The 19,211-nt window shown below is 38.5% G+C and overlaps 1 protein-coding gene across 1 annotated transcript in view; it reads left to right on the top strand.

Annotated features, from left to right (window-relative positions):
• The window catches only part of LOC108274764 (mucin-2), a 29,073-nt gene extending 12,648 nt beyond the window's left edge, over nt 1-16,425 (top strand). Inside the window, exons 28-46 of the mRNA XM_053685554.1 lie at nt 922-7,047; nt 7,225-7,415; nt 8,005-8,179; nt 8,440-8,687; nt 8,847-9,030; nt 9,258-9,447; nt 9,749-9,924; nt 10,122-10,191; nt 10,468-10,568; nt 11,285-11,316; nt 11,769-11,943; nt 12,226-12,330; nt 12,437-12,477; nt 12,598-12,720; nt 13,818-13,916; nt 14,111-14,239; nt 14,648-14,687; nt 14,782-14,905; nt 15,949-16,425. Coding sequence (XP_053541529.1) covers nt 922-7,047; nt 7,225-7,415; nt 8,005-8,179; nt 8,440-8,687; nt 8,847-9,030; nt 9,258-9,447; nt 9,749-9,924; nt 10,122-10,191; nt 10,468-10,568; nt 11,285-11,316; nt 11,769-11,943; nt 12,226-12,330; nt 12,437-12,477; nt 12,598-12,720; nt 13,818-13,916; nt 14,111-14,239; nt 14,648-14,687; nt 14,782-14,905; nt 15,949-16,165 — 8,546 coding nt within the window. The 3' untranslated portion in view covers nt 16,166-16,425. The remainder of the gene's footprint in view (nt 1-921; nt 7,048-7,224; nt 7,416-8,004; nt 8,180-8,439; nt 8,688-8,846; nt 9,031-9,257; nt 9,448-9,748; nt 9,925-10,121; nt 10,192-10,467; nt 10,569-11,284; nt 11,317-11,768; nt 11,944-12,225; nt 12,331-12,436; nt 12,478-12,597; nt 12,721-13,817; nt 13,917-14,110; nt 14,240-14,647; nt 14,688-14,781; nt 14,906-15,948) is intronic.
• Nucleotides 16,426-19,211: the final 2,786 nt, after the last annotated feature.

The following is a 19,211-nucleotide window of genomic DNA, read 5'->3' as shown; positions in this document are numbered from 1 at the left end:
ATATACACTACTGGTCAAAAGTTTAGACACACACATTCTTTATTTTTATTTTATTTTTCCACATTTTAGAATAATAATAAAGTCATCAAAACTTTGGAATAATGTAGATGGGATGTATGGGAATTATGTTGTGATAAAAATCCAAAATAAATCTAAATAACATCTTCAAATTAGCATCTTCAGTGTGGACTGCCTTTTTGCCTAGAATTTCCAGAAATGTATTCTTGGCATTTTCTCGACCGATTTCTTGAGGAATTTCCCTGAGATGCTTTTTAAAGGAGTTCACACCTACGCTGGACTCTTACCGGCTGCTTTTCGGAATATTTCGCTCTGAGTCCTCCGTTTAAAAAAAAAAAAATTTTTTTGGTAAATAAAATGTTATTTTCTATTGAAAGAAATGAATATGTTCACTACAGTGAAATTATAACCCCCCCCCCCACACACACACATATCCTAGCTTGATAGAGAGCTAGGGCCAGAGCATAGTGTCAGCCATGATATGACTCCTACTTCCCCCTGAGTCACCACTGCCTAATTTATGCTACTTTAAGTCACTTACGATTAGCATACTCAATAACTGAGTCAACATGCATCTCAAAGCTCTCAGAACTGACATCTAACAGCTAACTTTAGATATTGTCCGTAGGTTTCTATTCTTTCATTACTGAATGTAATTTCTATTTTGTTGTACCAATTGTCTCATTCTTGTGCAATTTCAGTTGTGTAGAGTAACTAAATGCGCGCACCAAAGTCATGAAAAATTTCTTGAAATGCTGCATGCAAAAGTATCGGGTGCACCCAAGAAAATAGGACACACATAGTTATTCAGTGCCCTAACTGAATGAATATAAAATTAGTTTATTAAGTTTACTCTTATATCATCAGTGATAATACTTAATAAATGCACTTTGTCTCTTAAAGGGTGCTGCAGTTACAATGGAACACAATATAATGAGTCTGATGTCATATACAATGTAACGGACAACATGGGAACATGTTACTATGCTATATGCAAAAATAGCACTGTTATCAATGGCAGCTATCCCTGCCCCACACCACTACCATCAACGACAACCGAAAGCACCACCCAGAGCACAACAGGGCCCTCTACTACTACACACACTACCCATATCTCAACCACAACCTATACAGAAACCTCTACATCAACGCAAACTTCAACTTTAACACCTAGCACTGAAACAAGTACCCAATCAACAACTACTCCAGTAGAGACAACTACAGTCACTAAACCATGCATTCCTAAATGTGAATGGTCTGACTGGATTAACGTGGATAACCCAAAAACAGGAGGGGGAAATGATTTTGAGACATATGAAAATATCACTAAGAGTGGAAAGGAAATATGTGAACATCCAGAAGACATACAGTGTAGATGTTTACAAAGTCCTGATATGTCTTTGGAAGAATTTGTACAAGAAACAGGTCAGGTTGTTCAGTGTGATGTTTCATTTGGTTTAAAATGTGAAGAGGGGAAACAGACAGCAAGGCCATACAAATGTTTTGATTATGAAATTAGAGTACTCTGTTGTGAATGGTGTTCTACACCAACAACAACACCAACAACAACTACAACTCCTGTATCAAGTACAACAACTGAAGGAAGCACAACAATTCAAACTGGGTCAACATCTACCACTGGAACAACTACAAAACCAACAACTACTACAGTGGGGCCAACAACTACAACTCCAAAATCAAGTACAACTGAAGGAAGCACAACAATTCAAACTGGGTCAACATCTACCACTGGAACAACTACCCAACCAACAAGTACTCCGGTATTTACAACTGAATCAAGCACATCTCAGACGCCAGTAATAGTTACAAGGACATCTAATGTTGTAAATAGTTCCCCTCAAATCATTCTTAGTACAACTGAATCAACAACTGAATCAACAACTACCCAACCAACAACTACTCGAGTGGTGCCAACAACTACAACTCATGTGTCAAGTACAACAACTGAAGGAAGGACAACAATTCAAACTGGGTCAACATCTACCACTGGAACAACTACCCAACCAACAACTACTACAGTGGGGCCAACAACTACAACTCCTGTATCAAGTACAACAACTGAAGGAAGGACAACAATTCAAACCGGGTCAACATCTACCACTGGAACAACTACCCAACCAACAACTACTACAGTGGGGCCAACAACTACAACTCCTGGATCAAGTACAATAACTGAAGGAAGGACAACAATTCAAACTGGGTCAACATCTACCACAGAAACAACTACCCAACCAACAACTACTACAGTGGGGCCTACAACTACAACTCATGTATCAAGTACAACAACTGAAGGAAGCACAACAATTCAAACTGGGTCAACATCTACCACTGGAACAACTACCCAACCAACAACTACTACAGTGGGGCCAACAAGTACAACAGCTGAAGGTAGCACAACAATTCAAACTGGGTCAACATCTACCACTGGAACAACTACCCAACCAACAACTACTACAGTGGGGCCAACAACTCCAACTCCTGTATCAAGTACAACAACTGAAGGAAGGACAACAATTCAAACCGGGTCAACATCTACCACTGGAACAACTACCCAACCAACAACTACTACAGTGGGGCCAACAACTACAACTCCTGGATCAAGTACAATAACTGAAGGAAGGACAACAATTCAAACTGGGTCAACATCTACCACAGAAACAACTACCCAACCAACAACTACTACAGTGGGGCCAACAACTACAACTCCTGTATCAAGTACAACAGCTGAAGGAAGCACAACAATTCAAACTGGGTCAACATCTACCACTGGAACAACTACCCAACCAACAACTACTACAGTGGGGCCAACAACTACAACAACTGAAGGGCCCTCTACTACTACACACACTACCCATATCTCAACCGAAACCCATACAGAAACCTTTACATCAATGCATACTTCAACTTTAACACCTAGCACTGAAACAAGTACCCAATTAACAACTACTCCAGTGGAGACAACAACTACAGTCACTAAACCATGCATTCCTAAATGTGAATGGTCTGACTGGATTAACGTGGATAACCCAAAAACAGGAGGGGGAAATGATTTTGAGACATATGAAAATATCACTAAGAGTGGAAAGGAAATATGTGAACATCCAGAAGACATACAGTGTAGATGTTTACAAAGTCCTGATATGTCTTTGGAAGAATTTGTACAAGAAACAGGTCAGGTTGTTCAGTGTGATGTTTCATTTGGTTTAAAATGTGAAAAGAGGAAACAGACAGCAAGGCCATACAAATGTTTTGATTATGAAATTAGAGTACTCTGTTGTGAATGGTGTTCTACACCAACAACAACACCAACAACAACTACAACTCCTGTATCAAGTACAACAACTGAAGGAAGCACAACAGTTCAAACTGGGTCAACATCTACCACTGGAACAACTACAAAACCAACAACTACTACAGTGGGGCCAACAACTACAACTCCAAAATCAAGTACAACTGAAGGAAGCACAACAATTCAAACTGGGTCAACATCTACCACTGGAACAACTACCCAACCAACAAGTACTCTGGTATTTACAACTGAATCAAGCACATCTCAGACGCCAGTAATAGTTACAAGGACATCTAATGTTGTAAATAGTTCCCCTCAAATCATTCTTAGTACAACTGAATCAACAACTGAATCAACAACTACCCAACCAACAACTACTCGAGTGGTGCCAACAACTACAACTCATGTGTCAAGTACAACAACTGAAGGAAGGACAACAATTCAAACTGGGTCAACATCTACCACTGGAACAACTACCCAACCAACAACTACTACAGTGGGGCTGACAACTACAACTCCTGTATCAAGTACAACAACTGAAGGAAGCACAACAATTCAAACTGGGTCAACATCTACCACTGGAACAACTACCCAAACAACAACTATTACAGTGGGGCCAACAACTACAACTCCTGTATCAAGTACAACAACTGAAGGAAGCACAACAATTCAAACTGGGTCAACATCTACCACTGGAACAACTACCCAACCAACAACTACTACAGTGGGGCCAACAACTACAACTCCTGTATCAAGTACAACAACTGAAGGAAGCACAACAATTCAAACTGGGTCAACATCTACCACTGGAACAACTACCCAACCAACAACTACTACAGTGGGGCCAACAACTACAACTCCAAAATCAAGTACAACAACTGAAGGAAGCACAACAATTCAAACTGGGTCAACATCTACCACTGGAACAACTACCCAACCAACACCTACTACAGTGGGGCCAACAACTACAACAACTGAAGGTAGCACAACAATTCAAACTGGGCCAACATCTACCACTGGAACAACTACCCAACCAACAACTACTACAGTGGGGCCAACAACTACAACTCCTGTATCAAGTACAACAACTGAAGGAAGGACAACAATTCAAACCGGGTCAACATCTACCACTGGAACAACTACCCAACCAACAACTACTACAGTGGGGCCAACAACTACAACTCCTGGATCAAGTACAATAACTGAAGGAAGGACAACAATTCAAACTGGGTCAACATCTACCACAGAAACAACTACCCAACCAACAACTACTACAGTGGGGCCAACAACTACAACTCCAAAATCAAGTACAACAACTGAAGGAAGCACAACAATTCAAACTGGGTCAACATCTACCACTGGAACAACTACCCAACCAACACCTACTACAGTGGGGCCAAAAACTACAACAACTGAAGGTAGCACAACAATTCAAACTGGGCCAACATCTACCACTGGAACAACTACCCAACCAACAACTACTACAGTGGGGCCAACAACTACAACTCCTGTATCAAGTACAACAACTGAAGGAAGGACAACAATTCAAACCGGGTCAACATCTACCACTGGAACAACTACCCAACCAACAACTACTACAGTGGGGCCAACAACTACAACTCCTGGATCAAGTACAATAACTGAAGGAAGGACAACAATTCAAACTGGGTCAACATCTACCACAGAAACAACTACCCAACCAACAACTACTACAGTGGGGCCGACAACTACAACTCATGTATCAAGTACAACAACTGAAGGAAGCACAACAATTCAAACTGGGTCAACATCTACCACTGGAACAACTACCCAACCAACAACTACTACAGTGGGGCCAACAAGTACAACAGCTGAAGGTAGCACAACAATTCAAACTGGGTCAACATATACCACTGGAACAACTACCCAACCAACAACTACTACAGTGGGGCCAACAACTACAACTCCTGTATCAAGTACAACAACTGAAGGAAGCACAACAATTCAAACTGGGTCAACATCTACCACTGGAACAACTACCCAACCAACACCTACTACAGTGGGGCCAACAACTACAACAACTGAAGGTAGCACAACAATTCAAACTGGGCCAACATCTACCACTGGAACAACTACCCAACCAGCAACTACTACAGTGGGGCCAACAACTACAACTCCTGTATCAAGTACAACAACTGAAGGAAGGACAACAATTCAAACCGGGTCAACATCTACCACTGGAACAACTACCCAACCAACAACTACTACAGTGGGGCCAACAACTACAACTCCTGGATCAAGTACAATAACTGAAGGAAGGACAACAATTCAAACTGGGTCAACATCTACCACTGGAACAACTACCCAACCAACAACTACTACAGTGGGGCCAACAACTACAACTCCAAAATCAAGTACAACAACTGAAGGAAGCACAACAATTCAAACTGGGTCAACATCTACCACTGGAACAACTACCCAACCAACACCTACTACAGTGGGGCCAACAACTACAACAACTGAAGGTAGCACAACAATTCAAACTGGGCCAACATCTACCACTGGAACAACTACCCAACCAACAACTACTACAGTGGGGCCAACAACTACAACTCCTGTATCAAGTACAACAACTGAAGGAAGGACAACAATTCAAACCGGGTCAACATCTACCACTGGAACAACTACCCAACCAACAACTACTACAGTGGGGCCAACAACTACAACTCCTGGATCAAGTACAACAACTGAAGGAAGCACAACAATTCAAACTGGGTCAACATCTACCACTGGAACAACTACCCAACCAACACCTACTACAGTGGGGCCAACAAGTACAACAGCTGAAGGTAGCACAACAATTCAAACTGGGTCAACATCTACCACTGGAACAACTACCCAACCAACAACTACTACAGTGGGGCCAACAACTACAACTCCTGTATCAAGTACAACAACTGAAGGAAGCACAACAATTCAAACTGGGTCAACATCTACCACTGGAACAACTACCCAACCAACAACTACTACAGTGGGGCCAACAACTACAACTCCAAAATCAAGTACAACAACTGAAGGAAGCACAACAATTCAAACTGGGTCAACATCTACCACTGGAACAACTACCCAACCAACACCTACTACAGTGGGGCCAACAACTACAACAACTGAAGGTAGCACAACAATTCAAACTGGGCCAACATCTACCACTGGAACAACTACCCAACCAACAACTACTACAGTGGGGCCAACAACTACAACTCCTGTATCAAGTACAACAACTGAAGGAAGGACAACAATTCAAACCGGGTCAACATCTACCACTGGAACAACTACCCAACCAACAACTACTACAGTGGGGCCAACAACTACAACTCCTGTATCAAGTACAACAGCTGAAGGAAGCACAACAATTCAAACTGGGTCAACATCTACCACTGGAACAACTACCCAACCAACAACTACTACAGTGGGGCCAACAAGTACAACAGCTGAAGGTAGCACAACAATTCAAACTGGGTCAACATCTACCACTGGAACAACTACCCAACCAACAACTACTACAGTGGGGCCAACAACTACAACTCCTGTATCAAGTACAACAACTGAAGGAAGCACAACAATTCAAACTGGGTCAACATCTACCACTGGAACAACTACCAAAACAACAACTGCAACAACTGTCCTTACCCCAACCACAGAGTGTTTCTGCATAATAAATGGAACACATTATAGACCAGGTTGGAGATTTCTACTATTTATTTCTACTGTTCAAAAGCTTGTAAAGTATCAGAGTGTAATTTATCATGTAAAGCAATGTTTGTATTAATCAATTTTGTTTTCTTTTTTAAAATGAGCCTTACATGATTATTTTATGACATTTACCTCTTTTTCTCTTTTAATGTTCATTTTTATAGGTGCAACAATATTTGAAAATAAGTACATTGGCTCAGGTATATGCTTGACCATGATCTGTAAGGATAGTTGTGTAATACACAACACAACAGGAGTATGCCCAACAACAAAATCTCCAGTGACGCTAACAACAAAACCTCCGGTGACAACAACAAAACCTCCAGGGAAAAATTGCGAAGAATGGGGAGTAACTGTAAGTATAACACAGTGGCACACATACTGTAAATAATGTAGTGCATGATAAAGCCTTTTTAATTCACACTGATTGGATACCTCTCACAGATTTACTTCCTTGAATGTTTTTAATTACATACAGTAACTGAGCCTATTTGGCTGAATATGGCAGTATGTTTTTAATGGTGTTTAAAGGTCAGATTAAAATGGCAAGTACAATTTGTACCCTCACACCCAAAAAGAAGAAAACTTGCCAGACATTTCAACAATAGAAGTGTTAGACTTGGTTTGTATCTTTAACCAACTGTAATGGCACTGGATATTTGGGTAAAAAAAAAAAAAAAACAAAGGTTGTAAAATAACTCAGAAAAAGTTAAATAATAACAACTGTAGTAATGTATTTTGAGATCATTAGATTTTACAAAGGTCTGGATGGAAAGCATTTTTTTTTTTTTTTTTTAAATTTAGACTAAATTAAATTTAAACATTCATTCAACTGAGAATGCCAATATATTTTGTGAATATTTACATATCAATGTAACTAAACTGATATGTTGTTTGATAATGCATAGACCACTGTTAAAATATACTATATTTTCTGATGATAGGAAAACGAGACATTTACGATCTGTAATTGCACAATGGCCAGGTGCATTGAAAACAATACGATTGAGATTATCCCATATGAATGTAAACCTCTTGAAAACATCACTTGTTCAAATGGCAAAAAACCTGTGGAGGCGTATGATGAGTACTACTGCTGTAAAGAACGTGCTTGTGACTGTGAGTGAATTGCATGCACCCATCTAAAGTCCAAACACATGAATAATACACATATTAGTGAACTATTTCAAATTTATTCATACACTTTGCTTCCAAATTTAGATCATTATCTGAATGTTGACTAAATAAGGCCAGTGTCAAACCCCTTGCGTCCAATAATTTTTTTAAAAATAAATTTATCAAATAAATGAAAATGTACTATTTGAAATTTAAATATACTGAAGGAAATACAAGCAATAAAATCACTTTCTCTATTTCAGGCTTTTGTGAAGGCTGGGGTGATCCTCACTATATAACATTTGATGGACTGTTCTATAGTCATCAAGGAGCATGCACATATGTTTTAATGAAAGAAATCAAGCCTAAACACCACTTGACAATTTACATTGATAATGTCAATTGTGACCCCGAAGAGTCTGTGTCCTGCCCGAGATCTATCATTGTGTCCTACAACAATCTAATGATCACACTGAAAAACCACAACCTTATAGGAGCTGCCAAGCTGGAGGTGAGATTTAACACCTGAACATCTACACAAAAGTATATTATTGATTTTCTTACAGTCAAGAATAAGGAAATTATTTTCTGGAGTTTGGAATTGAATTGGTTATGCTCAGCAAGGTAACTGCTTAATTGCGGTTCATTTGTCCTACTTTTATCAATGCAGGCTTTATTAGAGCAGTCTGCTCTGACATTACCATTTACTAGAAATGGTGTGAACGTGGTGACCTCAGGGTTGAGCTTAATCCTAAGGATTCCACATCTGGGGGTTGTTGTGATGTTTGGAGTCACTGGTTTCAGTGTCGAACTGCCATTCCAGCATTTTGGGAACAACACTCAAGGACACTGTGGTATGGAAATATAATTGCAACTATTTTATAATAAAATATTTAAAAAGTTTAACTAAATGAAAAACTTATATCAAGAGATATATACTTATCTATTTACATTAAGCCTGGCATTAATAGCCATTCATGATTATTTTATTATATTGTTAAACATCATGTCAAATTATTACATAATTGCACAATATATGTATTATGGCAATGTCTAAATCTTGTACTTTTAATTCTCTCAGGTACCTGCAACAACATCAAGGAAGATGACTGCATGCTACCAGATGGAAAACTTGTAGATAGCTGTGCAGTAATGGCAGACCAATGGCAAGCTACAGAGCTGAACATAAACACAGAATGCAAACAACCACCAACAGAGAGGCCAGTAAAGCCATGTCCAATCAACCCAGTGTGTGAGCTTATGAAGAGCGAGTGAGTATTATATCCATTGTTCACTTTGCTAGGTTTCACTTTAAAAAATGAACACACATTTTTCTTTGTAAACTAAGTACAACTAAGTAAGAGGTGAAAATCATCTAATTTCTGATCAATTCAATTCTGTTTGCATTGATACCTGTTTACAACTTACCACAAGAGTCTAATAACTGGCACTGGACAAATCCAGGATCGTTATCAATTGATATATCATACTGCTCATTTTGTTAGCACCAAAACTGCAGTCTTTCACACAGCATATGCAACTTTTTTACAAGTTTGACTCACTTTCTTCCAGAGTGTTTAGCGAGTGTCATCCCCACGTCTCCCCTGAAAACTTCTTAACTGGCTGCCAGTTTGACAGTTGTCATATGACCAACCCAGCTGTAGTCTGCACCAGTCTTTGGACCTATGCAAGAGTTTGCTCAGAGTATGGTATCTGCATAAACTGGAGGAACCACACTGATCTATGCGGTAAGCCAACTGACCATATGCAGCAGGCCATTTTATGAACATGCATCAGCCCAATCTCATGAAAACATAGTGACAGAACACAAAATGCAAGTGAAAAAATAACAAGTATAAAATTTGTATTGTAAGATAATGTATTGATGCGCTCGAGGAGCTTGTTTGTCCATAACAAAATGTTATGTTGAATGTTAATTCCTCAGCTCCCGGTTGTCCAGCAGACAAAGTGTACCGAGCCTGTGGACCTCCTGAACCTCCAACCTGCAAAGACACGTGTGCATTTATATCTAATTTATTTTTCATTACTAATCACTAATAAATGTGTGTTTTACCACAATATACAGTACTAACCAATATACATATATCATCTAACTCATTGTACCTGAAGTGGCTGTGTATGTCACTAAGGACTAGTGATAAAGGTGGCTGATATGTGAATTCAGTCTGCATTTATATTCCTAATGTCAATGGGAGCACAACTATTAGGATGTATTCAGATAATGATGTAATTTCTGAAGGTTAAGTGTCTTTAATTATTTTTATTAAAAGGCCTGGAGACAATATTCTGAACATGACTACTGAGGGTTGTTTCTGTCCTGATGGCACGCAGCTCTTCAGTAAGGAGTCAGACGTGTGTGTTGACAAATGTGGTAAGTAATTAGTCTGTCTCTATAACCTGATCGCATGAGATAAGTATAGATTCACCTCCAGAGAAGGCAGATAATTTTCATGAGAGCACAGGTTTCAGTAGGTTTAGTTATTTTGTTTAAAAAAAATCCATTTACAACCAAGTCTAAATTTCTTGGCAGAGGCTACACTGCATTGTACAGTGGGTTTGGCTGCTGTTCCATGTATGCAGTGTCCATTTTTCATTCGGATGCTGTTTATGACCAAATATTTAGATTTTGGTCTCATCTGACCTTAAGATAAAACTGTAATTGTAGTTTCAAGTTCAGTTAATATTCATTTTGTGGGTTTCACAGAGGAAGGGCTTTGTCTGTACAACCTTCTCAAATAGCTTGGTATTATGGTGGCCACATCTGATAATCAATTTTGTAACTTGAAAAACCTTTTTAAACGAATAATTGATATATTTCTTTAACTGAAATGATTATTTCTATTGGATAAACAGCATAATAATACAATCCAGACACAGCATGCTGCCTAAAGGTCACGTTCAAGGATAAAACAAACATCACACTTCTACCATCTGTACTGTAAATATGTTAAATTAATTGTGAAGTTATGCCATGGTCAATTAAGTAGTAGTAGTAGTAGTAGTAGTAGTAGTAGTAGTAGTAGTAGCAGTAGTAGTAGTAATATAGTAATATCTGCCCCAATGTTTGATATCTCTCTGTCTTTGTAGGATGCTTGGACCCCTCTGGTCAAGGACGAGAGGTAAGTTCAGGTCCTTCTTGCTTAGGAAGTTAGTTAAAGCCACAACCCTTTCCATTTGTAACAACTATTCAGTAACACTGATTGATACTTTACCATGCTTTATTATATATATATATATATATATATATATATATATATATATATATATATATATATATATATATATATATATATTACATATTATCCTACTTGTTATGTCGTCATCATCAACTGGCCTATTGGTACTCTTGGTGTCTATCATCAAAATGTGTTCTCCTTGTTAGCCCAGGTCATTGGCCAAGCAAGGCATGAAGGCCATGACAACTACTAGAAATAATATATATGGGTAATTCTGCCTGGATGAATGGATGACCTCAAGAAGATATGGAAATATAAGATTTAGGATAGTGACTGCACTGTACATCTGTAGAACCAAATAATACATTAACATTGTCTGTGATTTTAAATGGCAGTTTGGAGAAAAGTTCCAGTATGGTTGCCAGGATTGTGTCTGTGATAAGGCATCTGCATCCATCAAGTGTAAACCAAAGCAGTGTTCAAACAACCAAATAACTTGCAGCGAGCCAGGATTTATTGTGGTCAATGCGACAGATCCGTCAGATGCCTGTTGCACTATTCTTACCTGCCGTAAGATAGCGTCATTATTTTTGTTATTGTTGTTGTTGCTTAATGTTTGCTTGTGATTCTTCTGTTGTATTATTGTTTGTTCTATCAAACACAGAAATCTTACATGCTTTTGGAGAATGAAATTCATTATGTAGTGTTTGTACGTAGACATGAGTCATAATGTAAGGGTTAGTTCTTCTTGTTTTGGTGAATTCTACTGCTGTCATTCACTGAAACCAGCAACATGGTATAGTGTAAATCCGTGTCTTACATTACTCCATGACTTTCTTGCACTTATTTCAGGCTGTGAGAGCAGCACCTGTCCCAGTATAAAGAATTGGTGTCCAATCGGCTTCGCTCCTGTAGCCAAAGTGCCTGAAGGGAAATGCTGCCCTGAATTCACATGCGGTATTAACACTAATGACAAATATGAATATCATTCAGCATGTCACACCATAATATCATAAATGTTTTTTGTAATATCTATTTACAATTGCATGGTTTGTTCTCGCAGAGCCAAAGAATGTCTGCGTACATAAAGGACTGGAGTATGAGGTAACTGAGAAAGAATACAGCATTGCTAAAAAGTCACACACAAACTGTGTGTTGCATGTATTGTAGCTATAACAACCATGTCCTCTATGAATAATTACATATTAAAACTCTCCATTCCAGCCTGGTACTTCAATCCCTGTGGTTGACTGCCAGAATTGTAGCTGCACCCATGATTTGGATCCGAATACACAACTGCGTAAGATCCGCTGTGTCGTAGTGACGTGCAATGAGAAGTGTGAACCAGTGAGTTTTGGTTATCTTTCTCCCACAGTCCATATAACAATTTGACCAAATGTGTTACTTCATTGATAAACTCTACGTGCACATGTTATAACTTTAATGAACTGCAGAACAATATCTGTTTTGGGAATTTATGCCTGGTCAGCAATGAAAGGAGTACGATATACATGGAGACATTGCGCAGAATGTTAATTCAGGGGGTTTAATGCTCAGAGATAACGATCATAAGGTTCTGAGTTTGAATCTTAAGACCTGTAGCAAACCACTGAGGGGTCCTTGGGCAAGTGCCTTAACACTCAGTTGCTAGGATTGTATCCTGCCTCTATAGAAGGTCACTCAGTGTAGAAGAAACTGCAGAATGAATAGATGTAAATGTTGTATTCCATCCCATACAGTATGGCCCATATTTTCATGATCATGTGCGAGAAATAAGTCACAGTGTTATAAATTCTTAATATTACCATGACCATCAGTGCAACTGCAAAAAAATCATCTGCCTAAAACACTTTGTGAAACTCAAACTCACGTTGTGTCTTTTCATGCAGTTTAATAGGGTTCACTCAAATCTGTGTGCGTTCCAGGGCATTGTATTTATATCGATTAATGCCTCATTTCTGTGATGGCAATCAATTTGGCAAGTCTAATATGGAACTATTTATTAACTATTAATTCTATTAATGAATCATAATTAATCTATTGATTAATCATTAATCATTGTGTCTATTAATTCTATTAATTACGAACGTCTCATATGTAGTAATGCATCAACTGATTCATATTTTACATGAGTTCAGTATTCCTATTCCTATTTGTCAAACTTCCTGACTGAAGGAAACGCTTTTTCTTGAGAGAGCAAAAAGATGGTTTTATCCTATACTGAGAAAGAGAGTACTGTCTAGTTATAGATTGGTCATTTGTACTCAATTTGTTTTTGTTTCTATTATGCAATTTCCCAATTTGTCTGCACGGGGAAAAAAGAAATATAAGTGAATGCCAAATATGTCATATTACATTCATATTCGACCTGTAACAAAAAAACAAAACAATCAATGCTCAAACAGTGTAACTGTCACAAACTAATGAATGTTTCTTTCTCTCAGGGATATAAGTATGTGGAATCAAACACTGCTGAATGCTGTGGAAAATGCGTAAAGATCAAATGTGTCCTTAACTACAACGGCACAATACACGTCTTGGAGGTAATGTTCAGAGAACTATTGAGGTGTAGGAAATAAATCATATGCAAACATTCTGAAAGTGTAAGTGCAAGTGTACAATTTATGCCTGTTTGTTAGGTCTGTAAAAACGATACTCTAAAACAAATGTGACTTCTAAGTTTTGCTTTTGTCGAGGAGTACTCTGTGAGATTTCATGTGTACTGGTCTGTGTGCAGAGTGGAAAAGAATGGACTCCATTACACAATCCCTGTGAAACGTTCACCTGCACAAAGACTAATGGAGAATATCTGGTTACTAAGTACAATATCCACTGCCCACCATTCAACCTCAACGATTGCCAGCCTGTAAGGGTCTCACACACACAAGACTATTAACTTTAAGTACTGGATTGTCGAAGAGATTATGTGCTTGCTTGAATAAAATGAACACATTATATAAAAATGACCAAATAGTACAATATATGTTCATTTGTGGGTGGATTTGTCCTGAGAATGAGCATGTAATGTTTCTCATAAATTCACACAAATTCCATATGTAATATAACCGGTTTGAGGTTAGTAATAATAATAAGGACTTTTACTGTCTATTATAGAACATTGTTGTATCATAATGGTCATTGTTGGAATTTATAGTACAGATTAGGAAAAGAAAATTGGGACGTTAAATATGTTTTTGTATAAGGACTGCTTATGGTTAATTGGTTTTACGATCATACAACAACACAAACGTTCTGGTGTGATCTTTATCTGCAGGGTACTGTGCTGCTTTCTGCTAACCGTTGCTGCAAAGAATGTGAGTAGCACTATACAATTACTGGACAACACCCAATAATTCAACAACTACAGTGGTTCAAGAAAATTATGGTATTGTGTGTGTGTGTTTTCAGGTGTGCCGAAGGACACTGGATGTAAAGTTCAGACCACTATTGATCACATCATTCACAACAACTGCTGGTCAAAGGTCAAGGTGGAACAAACACACTGTCAGGGACACTGTAACAGCTATAGCAAGTGAGTAAATGCTTTCTCTCTCTCTCTCTCTCTCTCTCTCTCTCTCTCTCTCTCTCTTTCTCACACACACACACACACGCAAGTAGAGTACACATATATACTTGTAATGTATCTATATATAAGGAATCGGATCACACTATAGGAAAATAAGACATGTCGAGGTGGTGTACAAAGTGAAACATTTTTTTATAACAGCAAATCCGAAAAAGTGTTATTCCACTTATACCAGAGTTATTTGCCAGTGATTACAATTTTAATTTATTATTGAACATGTTGTGCATTTTGACAGTTTATAGTTATATTTAATGTTGTGGCACATCCATGAGATGATTTCGTTCCTGTTAACACTTATGTTATAGCAGCTATAAACGCTATGAACAGACATTCCAGTCAGTCAGCTTGTCATTTTACAAAAACACACACACACACACACACACACACACACACACACACACACACACACACACACACACACACACACACACACACAAAAAGAATAAACTCTTCTATCTTTAAGACATCCACATACTGGGAAGCTTTACAAAGCGCTATGGCTGTTACATAACGCTCAGACCCGTGACTCCTAACAAAAAAATTCACCATATCAACTATACAAGTCCCATACAAGTCCCTGAGCTGTTACTATAGAAACAGTAACATATTAGAAAGAATGCATTAAAATAAACCTGACGTTCATGTTACAGAAGGAACCTCTGTCCCAGCCATGCAGCTAATACACACCTTCTGACCAATCAGCCCTGCTGAAAAAAAGCATAAAAGAAATCCTAATGGTATCCACTACAAATACCATTGCAAAACAATTAAACCATTACCATTATTTGTCTTTAATGGTATCCACTAGACATAACATGCCACCAATAGAAGACAACAAACTACCAGTAGAGTCCGACAGGGACCATTACAGTTTCCATTAAAACCAATACAATTCCCATTATAACCATTACAAATTCTAATGATTTCAGATCAATTCAACCATGCTCTTGTATTTCATATCTATCTGTTTGTCTGTCTGTGTGTTTCAGGTACAGTGATTTGGGCTCTTCGACTTGTAGCTGTTGCCAGGCGAGCCGCACCAGTAACCGTACAGTGAGTCTGGACTGCCAGAATGGACATTCAGTAACCCACACCTACTTCCATGTGGATGCGTGCAGCTGTGACCAGACTAAATGTCTAAGTGTCCAGGACACACAAACTCACAAAGGAGATACTCGCAAGAGACGTAGCTTCAGACACCCCTAAGGATGTGTTCTGTGACAACAATGTCATAGAAACAACAGTCACAAAGAACCTATACTGCATTTTTCTCTCAGATATTTAGAAAAGATTTCAAGTAGCTTTATTATGATTATTTTCAAAGGCGTCTTTTAAAGGACCAGATTGTCTTGCTTTTAATTCAGAAATACATATAGCTGTTTTAACAAAGTGCAATTTAAATGCAGTTTGTGTTTTCTCACTTGTGATCAATAAGACTATTTAATAAAAAGAAATAGCATACAAAACGCTTATTGTCTGAGACCTGTTTTAATCCAGCACACACAAAGCAGGCTTAAAGTAAACAATATGCTAATATCAGTGATCACTTCACTTTTTAAAATTCATGTGTTTACTGAGTGATAACTAACAAGTATTAAGTATAATGTTATAGAGCTTGATTAATTCATCCACTGGTAATATATGAAAATATCATTATTTCAGTATACACTGAATTATTTCATACGAACTGTAGACTCCTATAGCACCGAATTCTGAATTCACAAATACACATGGACATACATGCTTTTGTAAATTTCCCCTAGGGCATTAATAAAGTTTAATCAATCAATCAATTATAAGCCATAAATACATGACCATTTATTTTCTTCTGCTACAGAATAAACTTTTAACATTTGAGTGCATCATTCAGAAACTCAGCACATTTTGCCCTCAGCACACTATGAGACAAACAGAACCCTTTATACAAGCGTCAAAAAAGCTAATCATGCACAAGGGCAGGGAGGGTAACATTGCTGTCTCACAGCTCCAGTTTCCCCATTCTGATTTCAAGCTCAGGTTACTGTATGGATTGAGATTCATAGGTTCTCCAGTTTCCTCCCCCTTCCCAAAAACCTGCTGGCAGGTTATACTAAAATGAAAGTGTAAATGTGTGTGTGTGTGTGTTTGTGTGTGTTCGAGAGAGAGAGAGAGCGAGTGACTGGGAGTGGCTTAGTGGTTAACACGTTTGCCTCGCACCTCCGGGGTTGGTGGTTTTGAACCTTATCTGTGTGAGTTTGAATGTTCTCCCTGTGTTTTGGGGGTTTCCTCCGGGTACTCCGGTTTCCTCCCCCCGTCGAAAGACATGTATTGTAGGCTGTGTGGCATTTCCAAATTGTCTGTAGTGTGTGAATGGGTGTGCGAATGTCTATGTGCCCTGCGATGGGTTGGAATCCCGTCCAGGGTGTCCCCCACCTAGTGCCCGGAGTTCCATGGGATAGGCTCCAGGCTCCCCAACGACCCTGTGTAGGATAAGTGCTATGGAAAATGAATGGATGGATGCCAAAGTCTTTCAACATTAAAACCTGTGGCAGGTTTTTTCAAAGGCACACTACCAGAAACCAATTGACCGAGGGTGTTTGTTAGCTTATTTCTTTAGCATTTAGCTTGTGCAAAGGACCAACAACTGAAGCTCTGACGCTTTTGAGCTGGCACAGTTCTCTTGGTTTTTCTCTGCTTGCTCAGTGAGAGAGAGAGTTAAAATAAATAGTGCAGATAGGTATCTCACAGGTTTCAGGTGTGACACATTAATTATTCACATACACACCCAATGCAGTTTCCAACTAAACCACACGCTTATCCGCTATCAAATACTTTTGTATATTTATGGTCTGGTGATCCAGCGTACCATTGCCGCCTCACAGCTCCTGTATAATGGATCGATCCTGAGTTTGAGTTACTCTCCGAGTGGCGTTTGGCCTTTTCTCTCTGTGTCTATGTGAGTTACCTCTAGTTTCCTCGCATCTCCCAAAAAACATGCATGTAGATGGACTGGCTGCAATAAATTGCCCCAAGGTGGAAAGGCATGTTTGAATGTGTGTGTGCTTGGTGCCATGCAATACTATCGGTATCTCATCTATGCCGTCACAACCAGGGTTCCTGGAATAGGTTTCAGCTCTTCCTGTAAGCATAACTTCCTTATAGGAATCTTTATTCAGGTCCAGCAATTCTGTATCCATCTTCAGAGTTTAATCCCAGCACCATTGCAGGTCAGAACAGTCTGAAGGTCTGTGCTGAGTTTGGTGGTCATAGATTTAAAGCTCCAGGACTAGTTAGAGTAGGAAATCTTAGTTAAAATTTTAGGTTGAGATTTCCCCCATACAATGTAAAGCGCTTTGAGTGTCTAGAAAAGATCTATATAAACGCAAGTAATTAGTTAGTCTCATAAAAAAAAGTAAGAATAATAAATTTAAATAGCATTTCAGTAGGTTGGCTTGACAAAATAATGTCAGTGTTTCAGTCAGCTGTAGGGCTTACCAGAAATCATTTACCCTGTATTTACAGTACGTATTTCAGATGTTTTTCCCATTGATTACAAAGGTTATGCGAGAACATTAATTTCCCTGTATGTATGAATGATTAGTAGCTATGATCAGTGTTGCAAATAATATGTGAATACCACCAAAAAAAATGTTTTGTGTGAATGCTTGTCAATTTGCTCACAGCATAATGCTTACAAGTTAATGTAGCTCCCATAGATACATCCTGTGAGTCTCAGCGGTGAAGGACACAGTGCAAGGACAATGGTGTAAAACATAATGAGTGTACTTCTAACTTCTAAATCCTCAAACTGTACATCCTGCTGATTTATCATAGACTTTTTGTCACGGTCTGGGCTGGAGAATCTGTCTATCATTAGTCCTTTTCATATTCAGTTAAGAACCAAATATCAGAAACTGAAAAAATGGCTTGTTGTTTTTATTATTCATTTACAAATCCAAAATGAAAAAAAAAAAAGAATAATAAGTTGTACTGCTAAGTTAGCAGTGGTAGATCAGTGGTTAAGACAGTGGACAGTGGTCAGAAGGTCCTGAGTTTAAATCCCAGCTCTATCAACCTGTCACTGATAGACAGGCCCTTAAGCAAGGCCCTTAACCCTATTTATAATTTGAAATGAACAGTCTGTAAAACTTCTCTTGGCTCATTGCGATTCATTGATCTCTTAAACTTGAAGTTGAAATATGCTAACTTTCTAGAATAAAATTAATAAACTTTTATTCGGCACATAGACTACCTTACTGTGAACTGATATGAG

The sequence above is a fragment of the Ictalurus punctatus genome, chromosome 14 (genome assembly GCF_001660625.3).
Source record: "Ictalurus punctatus breed USDA103 chromosome 14, Coco_2.0, whole genome shotgun sequence".
In the NCBI taxonomy this organism is placed as follows: domain Eukaryota; kingdom Metazoa; phylum Chordata; class Actinopteri; order Siluriformes; family Ictaluridae; genus Ictalurus; species Ictalurus punctatus.
Note: the sequence above shows the minus strand (reverse complement) of the source record. Positions and strands in the feature narration are given on the sequence as shown.